General features: G+C 34.5%; 1 protein-coding gene across 1 annotated transcript; it reads right to left on the bottom strand.

The window, feature by feature from the left end:
• Positions 1-4,318: 4,318 nt before the first annotated feature.
• Positions 4,319-5,269, bottom strand: LOC311171807 (olfactory receptor 4P4-like; the record flags this gene model as incomplete). The annotated part of the gene is made up of 1 exon (XM_084234858.1): positions 4,319-5,269. Exon 1 carries the CDS (start codon positions 5,252-5,254, stop codon positions 4,319-4,321), a length of 936 nt encoding a protein of 311 aa, XP_084090984.1. The 5' UTR covers positions 5,255-5,269.
• Positions 5,270-13,601: the final 8,332 nt, after the last annotated feature.

Raw genomic sequence — 13,601 nt, forward strand, 5'->3', positions numbered from 1 at the left:
TGTTTTATAAACTTACCTTTGTTGATTCAGATGGAGCTAGTCTATTTTAGGAAGGAAGGTGATTTGAAATATAGGAATGTCTTCATTACTGGAGATGTTCAAGCACACACTGGACACTTTTTATAGTAATATGGAGGAATACATGCAACCGCATTTGGGACATAATTCACTCAAACATGAAATGAATTTAACCATGTTAATCATAATTGGAATTTTGTTTATGAATATTGAAAATAAATAAAGCTAGAACATTTCTAAAATAATCACTACATAATGCACTGCCTGGAAAGTTGAAATTTTTAAGTAAAATTCTGTAAAATTGCTCAAAGTACACATAGTTAATCTAGAACATACTTAATGGACACTTCCCCTGCCAAGGTGACATGGATAATTCAAGAAACAGTAGATTTGAATGACTGTTAGTTCAGCTCTTGGCTCCCTCTGCATGTACTTTATCTTCAGATGCTTTTAACAATTTGTCTCCCACACCAAAATCCAGAAAAAAAAAATAGTGCTCCAAAGTGGTAATTCATGAATATCCAAACTGATTCTCTGAAAATATTCTGGAAATCTCAGCATGTCCTAAAACTTTCACAAGCTTGCAAAGGAAGGGGATGTCAAGTTTTCATAAAAGGTATCAATGGTACAAGAAGAGCATCTTCATCCCTCAGGAAAGCAGGCATTTCCAATCCATATTTGACACATTTCTAGCTCCAAATAAAACATAATCAAAAAATATTTTCAAAATCCAGCAAAACTATCTCAACATTTAGGTTCTAGGAATCAAACTGTTTTATGACTCTGTCTGAGAAAATGTGTTTCAGAAGAACAAAATATAAATGTAAGCACAACACAAAATTAATAGGTCTTGGAAGGCTTGAAGTAATTATATCCCCAATGACATTCTTGAATGCATCCTGGCCAAATGTTGTTAAGCCACTGCCCATGGCAATGACCCTGGCTCCCTTGGATGTTTACCTTTCAAACTTGTGTTAGGTTTTCTCACCCACTATTTCCCAGAAGTCCAATAAGTCTAGTCAGAAGGTGAATTTCAATAAACTTGGATTTCTCTGTGCTCGTCTAGCTTCTTGAAAAATAGTGGAAAACCATGCAACTTCTAAATGTATTAGATTAACTTTCAGGGCCTTCCTGGTGGCACAAGGGATTAAAAAGAAGCAACCTATGAAGCCAGCCACAGCCAATGCAGCACAAGTTCAATCCCCAGGAAGGAAGATACCCACATGGCAAAGCAGACCTCCCGTGATTTGCCCGCTGCTCCCCTCTGCAGTGTATTTCAGGTCAATCTGTCTGTTCTGTTCCCCACTCTGTCTCTGGTGAATCCTCTTACCCCCCACAACTCTGGCCGGTACCCCAGTTTTTGTATGGATAAATAAATAAATCTTTAGATTAACTTTCGGAAATCTGAGATGAAATAAGTGAACGAGAGCCAAGCATAGACACCACAGCTCAGGTGTCCACTACTATCAAAATGCTAAGTGTGTAGAATACAAAATTCCATAAAGCCTATGACCTGCCATGTAATTAATACATTGATGCTGATAGTAACATTACTGAAACGTATGCTTGGAAAATGGGAGGCAAAGAAAGAGAAGATAAAATAATAAAGATTCCTTTCTCCATAAAGTTGGCAGAGATGAAAAGTGAAAAAGAAAAGTATGGAAAAATCAGAGGAAGAAAACTCTCCAACTACAGCAATGCTTTTATGTAGTTAAACCTTCAGTTCTTTTTCCTATCACTGAATATTCACAGGTTGTTTGGCCTCAGCCTCACTTGCAGGCACTAAATTTAGTCTCTCTCTCTCTATTATACAAACCATACAATATTTTATTAAGCATTTGAAATATCAAAAATAAAATTTATAGAACTTAATCTGATTCAGTTGAAACCACAGAGCAAAATAGTGGTGGTGGTGGTGGTGGTAGTAGTAGTAGTAGAAGTAGTAGTAGTAATGATAATAAATCAAAATATATTAAGATGATTGTGTGATTTAATTTAATCGTATTTTTCATTGTAGACATTGAGGGATAGCTGGGTTTAATTTCCTCCTGATAGTTACACTAAGACACATTTAAATTTGGGGTCTTACAGACATTACTTAGTTTGTTACAAATAACAACTGTGAGTAACATTAAGGAATGTCATATATATGTGATATCAGTGTCCATACTCAAATAAGGAAAGGTGTTATATTGAATTCTTGTTAATTTTCTTCAATAAAATTACCATTTTAATTTTCTTCAATAAAATTACCCTTGTCTTTATACCGTGCATCCATTTAAACATGAGGGCTTGTTTTCCTATTTCATAAACAGTCAATATAAATTTTCCAGGAACAAAATTCTTATTTTCTACTCATTTCTACTCATTATATCAGTAACTTCTGAGATTCAATTCCTCTTTACTATAATATTTTTACAATTGTTTTTGTAATTGTAATTGTATTTCTCTCATTATGTCACTGCTATTTAACATTCTTTTTACCATGTCTCCAAAATGATCATAACAGTTCCATTGTAAGTATTTATTCTAAAATTCTTTCAGTATCTTAATTATATATTGCTTTCATAAATCACTGATCCAGTTCCCTCTGTGTTTTGACATTTGCTATTAGCTTAAGAGATCTTAGTTCTAATCCTATTAAGGGTGCTCCAAAATCCTATCATAACAGTTTCTTTTGGTCTCCTCATGACATATTTCTCAGATATCTCTGCTTCATTATAGTTGAAAAGCAATAACCTGTGCCACTATATATATATATATATATATATTAAAGATTTATTTAATTTTATACAAGAGCTGGGGTACAGGCCAGAGATGCAGGAGGGTGAAAGGATTCACCAGAGACAGAGTGGGGAACAAAACAGGCAGATGACCGAAATGCACTGCTGAGGGGAACAGAGGGCAAGACAGGAGAGGTCTGCCATACCATGTGGGAATCTCCCTGGCCTGGCCGGCTGGGAATCAAATCCATGCTGCAGAGGCAGCAGGCAGCTTTACAATGCTGTGCTCTACCTGCTGCACCACCAGGGAGGCCCCACAAAATATATTTTATGCATTAAACTTTATTTTCAGTAAAATGTAGTGAAAGAACAGAGGTTTCTATATAATCATTGTCACCACATTGGAATAACCTCTCCCTCCAGAGTGTGATATTTATGAAATGAATCTGTATTATGCATCATTATTAGCAAAAATCAATAAGTTACATAAACTAAAGTTCATAGTTTCACACTTGGTGTACAACATTCACAATGTAGTAACATGCAGGACACTTTTACTGTCCTAAAAATACTCTTTTATCCTCTTATTCATTGCTAACTCCTCCTGTGCCCAGCCTTTGGAGTCCCACTACCTCTTTGCTGTCTCCAGTGCTTTGATTTATCCAGAGATCATGTAGTTCCTATGACAGATTAGGTAGCATGTGCAAATTGACTTCTTTATTCTGTAATATGCATTTAAGTTTCAGTATGTGCCTTTGTGAGTTGTGAGAGCACATAGTATTTGTTTTTTCTAGTTTTTTTTTAATTGTAGTGAGAAAATATTCCAGATTCTGGATCCAATTACCATCAATTTACTTATAAAATTTAATCATATTCGGTGGGTAAAAACATGTATTAAACAGTTCCATAAAATTATAGGAAATGTTGTTAAACTTTAGTCAAAAGGTGGAGTTGTGGTACCTTTGATTCAGTATCTGAATTACACATTCTCTGTCACCACAAGCTATTATTTATTTAAAAGTGAGGTCAGGAGTGTTTGACTTGCTTTCAAACAGATTCTACTGAAAATATTTCTTTTGTACACAACTGATTTCTATACTAGAAATGCATCTGTATAATATTCCACAATAAATTTAAATGTAATAGTATAAAAATATACTTTTAGATTTTAGCTTCCTCCTTAACACAAAGTGTGAGACACTATGTAGTTTGAACATAAGACAATCATTTTAATACAATTCTCATAAAATATTGTCTTTATAATTAATTGATCAATATATAACCATATTTTCTTTGGTAATTGTTTTCCTCTAGTAATTGATTTTTTCATACATGTAACCCTATATATATACTATCTGTAATTACCACAGATCAACTTAGTTTCCAATTAATTATGGTATACAAGCTTTATAATTCAATTAGTAATTACTTAAAAATTTAGTCCTATATCTCTCATTTTTTCCCATTCAAGATAGATATTTGAATGGTAACTCTAAGCAAGTTTTCCTAGATCCATCACTCATCTCTACTCTTTTTACTTGACTAAGGTACTAATCCAAATCATAAGCTTCTTCAAATTAGTATGTGTTTCCTTTCAAAAATAACGTTTGACACCAAAGTTTCCTCATGGTGTTCTTCATCTCTGTATTTCTCAAAGTGTAGATCAAAGGATTGAACATAGGAGCAACGATGGTGTAAAATAGTGCAAAAATTTTGTCCTCAGGATACGTAGTAGGAGGTCTAAGGTAGATGAAAATCACAGGAGCAAAGAATAAGATGACCACAGTGATATGAGACCAACAGGTGGACAGGGCTTTGCGTCTTCCCTCAGCGGACTGATTTCTTAGTGTGAACAGTATAATGCCATAAGAGAGAAATAAACCAACAAAGGTAACTAAAGAAATGATACCTGAAAAGGTAATTACGAGGATGCCTGTGATGTAGGTATCAGTACAGGCAACTTTTAACAATGGAAAAATATCACAAAAATAGTGATCAATTTCATTAGGACCGCAGAAGGGCAGTGTGATAGCCATAGAAAATTGAGGAAAGGAATGGACACCTCCACCAACCCAAGCAGCTAAGACCAGAAGATTGCATCTTGTCCTGTTCATGATAAGCATGTAGTGGAGAGGTTTGCAGATGGCAACATAGCGATCATAAGCCATAGCAATAATAATGAAAACTTCAACTCCTCCAAAAAAATGCATGGTAAAGACCTGCAACATGCAGCTACTGTAGGAAATGGTCTTTCTTTCCACCAGCAGATCCCCAATTAATTTGGGTGTAACAGTGGAGGTATAACAAATATCCATGGATGACAAGTGGATGAGGAAATAGTACATTGGTTGGTAAAAAAGAGGACTGAATTGAATGGAGATAAGGATCACAAGATTTCCTACCAACAGGGCAATATAACAGAGTAAGAAGAACACAAAACAAAATATTTCAGTGTTTTTGTCATAAGAAAGTCCTAAAAGAATGAATTCTGAGATGTTTCTCTGGAGTTCCATGTATTTGAATTTTGTGTATATTGTGCAGAAGAGTCCTATATTGAAAAAAGAAAAACAGATTTCTTAAAATGTTAACAGTATGAACAAAAAATATAAAATGTACTAAAAGAAATACATATGAATATTAATATTAGTTTAATTTGGTTTATTGAATTAAATGTTTTTCCTCTTTGTCATGTCTCTTAGATTAAAAATCCACTATGGAAAAAATGTGAGTGCTGTATTGCACAATAATAATTACACATATTATTTAATATTGCCAATAATGATTTAATATTTACATATTATTTTTAAAAATAAGAATATTTTATTCCTGCTAATTATATTACAGACTAATTGACCTAAATTAACAAAAAAGTTTTTGACTACTCTCAATTCTTGTACTTATACATTTGGTCATCATAGGTACTTTAAAATTAGTGATCAAATTTACTGGATTACCTGGCAAAGAATTTTCAAGAAATCTAAATGTCTTTAAACAGCTTATCTTGAAATGCTGGACTTGAATTTTCATAGAGCATACTACTACCCTTTGCTGTCAATCAAAAGTTGTCAATGGGTCATGTTAACCAATGGATAATTGTTACTATAAACAGCCCAAAAATGGCTCATAATTACACAGCAAGAGAAAGAATGTCATTAAATAAATTTCATTTATTTTTCAGATTACATTTTATCTGATGTAGACAATTAAATTATAATCATATTCTTATTGACATTTGCAAAGGCAATTGATATGATAATAAGATTGTTAAGCGTCCCAATCACTTTTTACTTGTGCAAATGTCATGACTTTTGTTAGAAATTTCATGTCTTACATACAATCATAAATAACTAATGTCAGGCCTCCCTGGTGGCACAGAGGTTGAGCGCTGGGTTGCGAAGCTGCCCGCAGCCTCTGTAGCACTAGTTCGATCCCCGGCCACCAGGTGAGGGTCCCACATGGTGCACAGACCTCTCTTGCCGCCCACTGCTCTTCTCAGCAGTGTATTTCGTCGTCTGTCTGTTCTGCTCCCTGCTCTGGCTCTGGTGAATTCTCTCACACTGCCGTGCTTCTGACTGTAACCTGTGCTTGTATAAATAAATAAATAAATTTAAAAAAAAAAAAAAAGAACTAATGTCAATAAAACATGTTAGGAAAGGTCAGTTGAAGACAAACTCTGAGTCCAGTTCACTGTCAGTCATGTTTGTTACAATAATAAATAAATGAGAAATCCAAAGACTGGCATGTTTCATATCCAGTTTATATCTTAAATCATTAACTAATGATAAATGAAATTAAGGTAAGAAGAAAACACTTCCCAGTAGCTATTTTGCCTACTGATGAGGAATCATTTGATTTCAGTGGGTTTTCAAAAGCTAGCCCCCTTACGACCTTAGTTTGGACTGGTAGTGACAGTCATATCTGGGCCCATTGAGATTTATTTAAAAACACAAAATGCTTTTGTTGTAAGATTATTTGGAAAGGCCCACTGTAGTGACTCACAAATTCTTCATTTAAGCTATTCATAGTCTTTTGTAGGGATTAGATTCCAAAAGTTGAAAGCTACTGGCAATAATTTATGACCCACACTGTAGGCATTAATTCTATGTTAAATTGTAATCCAAAACTAAATTCATAAAGTAGAAAACTTTAATTAGTTTCTACTTTGTTTTCAGTATTACTAGAAGGATTCTTATTTACCTTTTTACTACATAAGGAAATAATTATCACTCATAGTGTGTCCAGGAACAAAGGAGTTAACAGAAACTAAGGTGTTTTAAATGTTTTAAAAGTTGGAGGGTGGCCTGGTGGTACAGGGTTTAAAGTAACAACACTGCCAAGCTATCTCCAGCCACAGCAGCATGAGTTTGATCTCCGGCCAGGGAAGTGACACACATGGCACAGCAGACCTCTCCTGTCTCGCCTGCTACTCCCCTCAGCAGTGTATTTTAATCTGCCTGTTCTGCCCCCCGCTCTGTATCTCGTAAATCCTCTCACCCCCTGCACCTCTGGAATTGTACCCCACTTCTTGTATGCATAAATAAATAAATCTTTAAAAAAATTTTTAAAAAGGACACTCTGAGCCTCTCTATATCTCCATGTGAAAGGTGCCCTCCCCGTACTAGAGTTAGAACAAAGTCCTCATTATAGGGAACTCAGGGCCTAAAGAGCTCTGTATTTATCTCTAGTGAGTGCCTTGCTAATTGGAGACCTCAAATCCAAAAGTCTCCCTCAAATCCACCTGCCTCGTGAGTCTGCGCAAATTTATTGTGTCTTTGTCAAAAATGTGTATAAACTGACTTCTTTGGTCATTCCCCCTACCTATAAGGTCTCCACATGTATGGATTTAAATTTTTTCTGTGTCTCCTCTTAATCTCTCGTAATGTCACTTTAATTGTTAGAGCTGCCAAATAAATTGAGAAGGTGAAGAAAGATTTTTCTCCCCTCCGGAGCAATGAAGGGCAGCAGTGAAAAGATTATTTTCAGTTTATGTGAGTAGCAAAGAATATACAAGATGATGGGTTACAGACTCCAGTCTGTCTCCTGAGTACTTATATGTGAAAACAAGTATTGAGCATTTAATATAAACAGGCACTATAGAATCCTCTGATTCTCAAACATTTAAAGTAATTTTTCTTCATTTTTATAAAAGTACAATTCCCCAAGTCAGTATTCAAGTTTGTTTTCTAGATCACCCTTGACTTTTAATCTACAAGAGCTCTTAAACCCACATGCTCTTTTCTTGGAGAACTTGTTATATGGTTAGTGCTCTTAGCAGAGGGAAAAGGGGGAAAAGAGAAGTGGGTTGAGGAAAATTATTATTGTAAGATAACCAAATGATTTTAATGAAACCTTGCATGTAAAACTTCAAGCCACATTTAAGGAATAAAGAATATTGAACAGCTAATATTAACAGCTAATATTAGAACACTGGCAACATGGAGATAAAAATTTTGAGGTAGGTGAAACAAATAACTGACATGGTCCCAAAGCTAATATTGAAATCTGTTTTTAAGGCTCATTTTCCTCCTCTATGCATTGAAAATATCATTACATAGTTCAAAATGTAATGAGGAATACATGGGATAATTTTAAATACCCCATTACATGCATGGTAAAACACTTAGCTACACTCTTATTACATTTTTCCTTTGAGTAAATTGTTTAACAACTACAGAAATTGTTATGTACATACATACAAACAAATCCATTAGAAAAACAAAGAAAAACAAGAATACTTATAACATGGATTTAATAAGTTCTATCAGGGAAACTTCAGATTCAACAACCTATTAGTAAATTCAACAATCTTAGTAAAAACCCATTGTTTGATGATAGCTTAGCATTTGAAGTCTTTTTTCATAGTAATCACTTGCCTGATCCTTTTGCACTACTAAAATAAAATAGTCAATTCATACATTCATTTGTTACTTTTGGGTAAAAATTATGCATGCATTTGGGTAATGTTGTCCAAATAAGTATAGAAATTTCAACCATATATCCCAGCATTCTCCTAGTCTGTGAGAATGGACCATGTTGTGAACTTACCTTAGATGACTCAGATGAAACTAGGCTATTTTAGTATATAAGGTGTTTTGGAATATCCGGAAGTCTTCGTAGGTGTTAGTTGTTGGAGCAAAAACCCATCTATTTCTTAAAAGTAGTATGGAGGAATGTATGCAAGGATGAATTTGAGGCACAAAGTCCCTGCCAACTTGAAAAATCTTTACTTAACTCTCCTTTTCTTAAGTGGAAACTCCTTGTAAATAATTCATAATAAAATAAAGTGTGCCAATACATTTTTATGTCGACCAAATTATCTATGCTACAGGAAAAGTAATAGTCTTCAGAATGAAATCATATGCAAGAACAAGAAGCATGCCATTTGTCTGTGGCTGGGAGACCCTTCCCAAACCAAGGTGTTGTGGCAGAATCTCTGGTCATCAGATCTGACTGACTGTCAGGGACTCTGTGGCTTCACCAGGGAACCCTCCACCCTCAGATGCTCATTCTGCCCATTGCCTTCAGTGTCGCAAAGAAGCAAAATGCAGCAAATTACAAAGTAGAAATTCAAACCTATCCAAATGTGTTCTTAGAAAAAGTTTCAGAAATATCTCTTATCCTTCTAAAGGTTTTCCAGAGAAATGGACTTCAAAAGTTCACTAAAACTATCAGAGATGTGATGTAAACTGCCCCAGGAAAGCAGGCTATGAATTTTGAATGCATACTTGACACCAAAATACAAGCTTACACTAAAAAGATAAGTGAAATGCATATTTAAAAATCTGCAGAACTATTGAGGTCCCAGCAATATCTATTTTATCCTACACCTGAAGAAAATTTTGTTCAGAACAGAATATAAATTTCAGTGATAATGAATAAGCCTGAGTAACTGTATTCCCAAAGTGTTTATACACAGACCCAGACCAATGTGGTTAAGCCACTGTCCAAGTTGAAGTGCTTGGTCCTCTTGAGTATTTATTTTCCACTTTTGCATTACTTGTCTCAGGCACTATTTCCCTGGAGGCCCAGAAAGTCTATAATCAAGCATAGTTTAGGAAACTTTGTTCCGTACCCTTCCAGCTTTCTGCAGATAGCAGGAATCTAATGTAGCTTGTAATATTATTAGGTAAGCATTCAAGAAAATATGGGATGAGGTAGGAAAAAGAATAAATGAAAGTAAGGAAAGCAATAAATGGCACAGCACAATTTGTAATAGTTTTAGCAACACTAAATGACACAATCACATCAACTATAGTGACTAAACTTAAGAAACTACCATAAGAATATAGATAGAAATTAGGCTATCTAGAAAGTTTTAATAATAAAAAGCAGGCTTTTGAGTACTTCTCTGTAACAAGAAGAAACTAAGCTCTGTCTCTGTGATTTGAAGGGGAATTTCTAGGACTCATGAATTCCAAATCCAGCCATTCAGTCTCTCATATGGAAAACTACAGAGCCACAAATATAGAGACATAGGGTAACAGATACAGATAGAGAATAATTGGGATTATTCTGTTAATATAAAACTAAGGCACACCCTAGGGAAACCCAAACTTGCACACTGCAAAGGATCTCACTTATTTGAGAGATATAGAGAAAATATAAAAAAGATCAGTCAAGACCAAATCAATAATAAACTCTTAACATATGATTACAAAACTGTGGCAATTGAGGGGGGACATGGGGGTGGGATGAAGGGGCCTATAAGACATGGTGGAGACTTGCAGGTACACTGGTGGTGGGCAAGGCATGAAAATTTACATTTGTAGAGGTTTCAACCTATAAACCCTGAAGCAGATAAAGTATGTAAACCCACTTTCCCTCAGTAAACATGATTTGGGGAAAGAAAAACATCAGTGATACAAATTGACAAAGTTGTGGCAAGCCTGGACTCTCTTCTTGTGTTGTAGATTACTCTCCACATTTGTAATGGTGCCTAGAATTTCACACTAACCAGACTGTGAGTCCTACAGATAACTAAAAGGGATGCACATTTTTGTTGACTTCTGCATTCCTCAGATGAATGTGCAAAACAGCATTTTGCAGTAAAGTACTTTAAAGTGGCTGCCATTAAGTTTAGTCTCATAGCTCTAGCTCTTAAGCAATTGTTAGTGGGTTACTAGAAAAGGCTTAACATTGATAAGAAAACCCATGTGAATACACATGGGAGCTACATCAGATGTCCCCACTTGAAATTATGTCACCTTGCTAGTCACATGACACTCAGATGTCTTAGAAACTTGTGTTCACAAAGAGAAATGAGACTCCATGTGTTCAGGTTTCAAGTGTAGGGAATACAATTCCCCACTCAAAAATGGGTGTTTCTCAAACTTGTCTCTCCAGAATACCTGCTTCTAAGTCAAAGTCTTTCCATCAAAGGAGATAATTAATTCCTGAGAGAAGAAGAAGCATCTCCCTTTAAGAGTTTCAAAGGGAATCTCTTTAAATACCCATGCAGTGCAAGCTGGAATTTACTTTGGCTGATCACATTTTGAAGAGCAAGATTCCTCCTGAGCTAAATGACACATGTGAATGTGTTTGCTGCACATTTTCTGCTCCTTGACTGTGGGACCAGAGCCACCTGCAGCAGTTCTCCAGTGCTTCCAACAAATCCCTTCTAAATTCAAATGCTACTTTTTTTAGGAAATGTTCTGAGGATTTAATCTAGAAGGGAAGCTTTGATTATAGACAGCCTTCATAACAACTATTGATTTGATTTTGAATTATCAAAATACTCTCATTCCAAGTGTGATATTTCTTTCATGTTGGATCTACTAGCCAAAGGTCAGTTTAAAGTTGGGATTATTTGTGAACATTCCCAAACAGCATTAAGTTCTTTAAGACTAGAAGGTAAGATTTTTTAATAGTGCTGATTTTTATTAAACATTGTTAATTTCCATGTAGTAATTATGTTTTATTGTGCTTTAAGTGCATGATAAAACATTTTATCCCCACCCCAATTATTCAAAAGATAGTTGGAACTATTACAATTTGACAGATGAAAACTTGGCCATGGAGATTAAGTAAACTGTAGGTTCCAGTTCCTTGACATGAGACACCCTGAGATACCCCCTATAGTAATCAAAACTCATCAAAAAAGAAATTTAAATACACTTCCCACATAGAAAGTGCACAATTATATTGAAGATGTTTCTTTCTGACCTTACTGATTTGTTAACATTTTCTGACTATTATTACTCAAAATGTAATTTTTTTCTCTCTCCTAGGTGTACCTGCACACAAAAAAAATACAGATGAAAATCCATATGTGTTTACATAGCCATGGATATATTCATATATGTTTCCTTATTAATATAAAATCCTGTGAGGTAGGTATTAATGTCGCTTTATAGATGAGGGGCAAAAATATGTTATATGTTATTAAATGTCCCCCCATATAAAAAGAACATACAGACAGAAAAATAAAGTTTTAAATTGGTCTTTTTTCTTTTCAAACCAAAGCACTTGACCACTGTGATGTCATTTTCAAAATTGTCATTTTCAAAAATAATCATTTCCTATTGCGGAAGAGACAAGAACCAGTGGTTTGGAGGGGGATTGGAGTAGTGAGAGAGACCTGGGTCAGAGGGAGAAGCCAAGATAAAAGGAACTTTCAATGAATGCCATCCCACATTTGACTTGATTTTTGGCTGTTCAAATGTGCCCGTGTGTATGTCTTTGCTTTTTTGGGTATTTTTTTTACTCTGAAATTAGCTCATCTGCATTTGTGTCTGAGGTAGTAATAAAGTAATTATAATTATTATGGTTCATGTAAGAAGGCCGTTTATAGTTCAATATTGTTAATTATAGCAATTTGGGGCATGCGGAACAATTTTGAGGAAAGAAAGTTTAAAAAGTATTTTCTGACCTAATCTTGGTTCTGCTTGCTCTTGGGACACTTGGAATACACTCTTTATGGTTTAAGTAATGTAATTCTTAATATTATTGTCAACACAAATCTAAGACTATTTTCACATCTGCAAAATGGATAAGTGATACCAGCCACAGTGATTTCTATCAGTCTTGTACAGAATCATATGTGAGAGGCACTTGATCTTTCACATAACAATCAATCATTTAACTATATATATGTATATATATATGAAATTATTGGATTGAGTCAAATACATTTCAGTTCTTTTACAGATGCTCCTATATACTTCATCATATTTACATTACCAAAGTCCTGTTTTCCTTATATCAACTATTATAAATAACCTCCTAACTGGAATTTCTATCTCTGCCTTCCTAAATTTAAGCCCACTTCACTCAGAATTATGCAGAGAACTTTAGTGAAGTTATATCCATGGTTTCCCTTCTTTATATTTCTCTTCCACTTTAGTGAAGTTATATCCATGGTTTCCCTTCTTTATATTTCTCTTCATGTTTCCACACGTATTCTCAATTTCTAAACCATGGTTTACTATTTCCTAGGAATAAAGAAAAGTTTATTAACTTTACAATGATATAGTATCATTGATATTATATATATATTACAATGATATAATATCCCTTTCCTGACTAACCTGCCACTGTGTATACAATCCACTCTTTCATGCCAGGCTGTTTTCTCAGATAGTCACAGGTACACATTGCATCTTACTTATTTGATAACAAATGTTCCTCATGCATATACTTTTATCAAATATTTCACTTGGGAGGCAATTTGAGTCTTCTTCAAAAACTAGAACTATTTTTTTAGTTAAAAAACTCCAGAATCCAAAACATCATAAAAGTCAAAATCCAATGGGATCCAGGCATTTAACATTTATTAGAATGAATAAGTTTAACAGATTCAGCATTGCAATACTAACACATAATTTCTTTTTTTCAGGTAATGTAATAAGTATTCAAATATAT

Source organism: Talpa europaea (assembly GCF_964194135.1).
Source record: "Talpa europaea genome assembly, chromosome: 1".
NCBI lineage: Eukaryota > Metazoa > Chordata > Mammalia > Eulipotyphla > Talpidae > Talpa > Talpa europaea.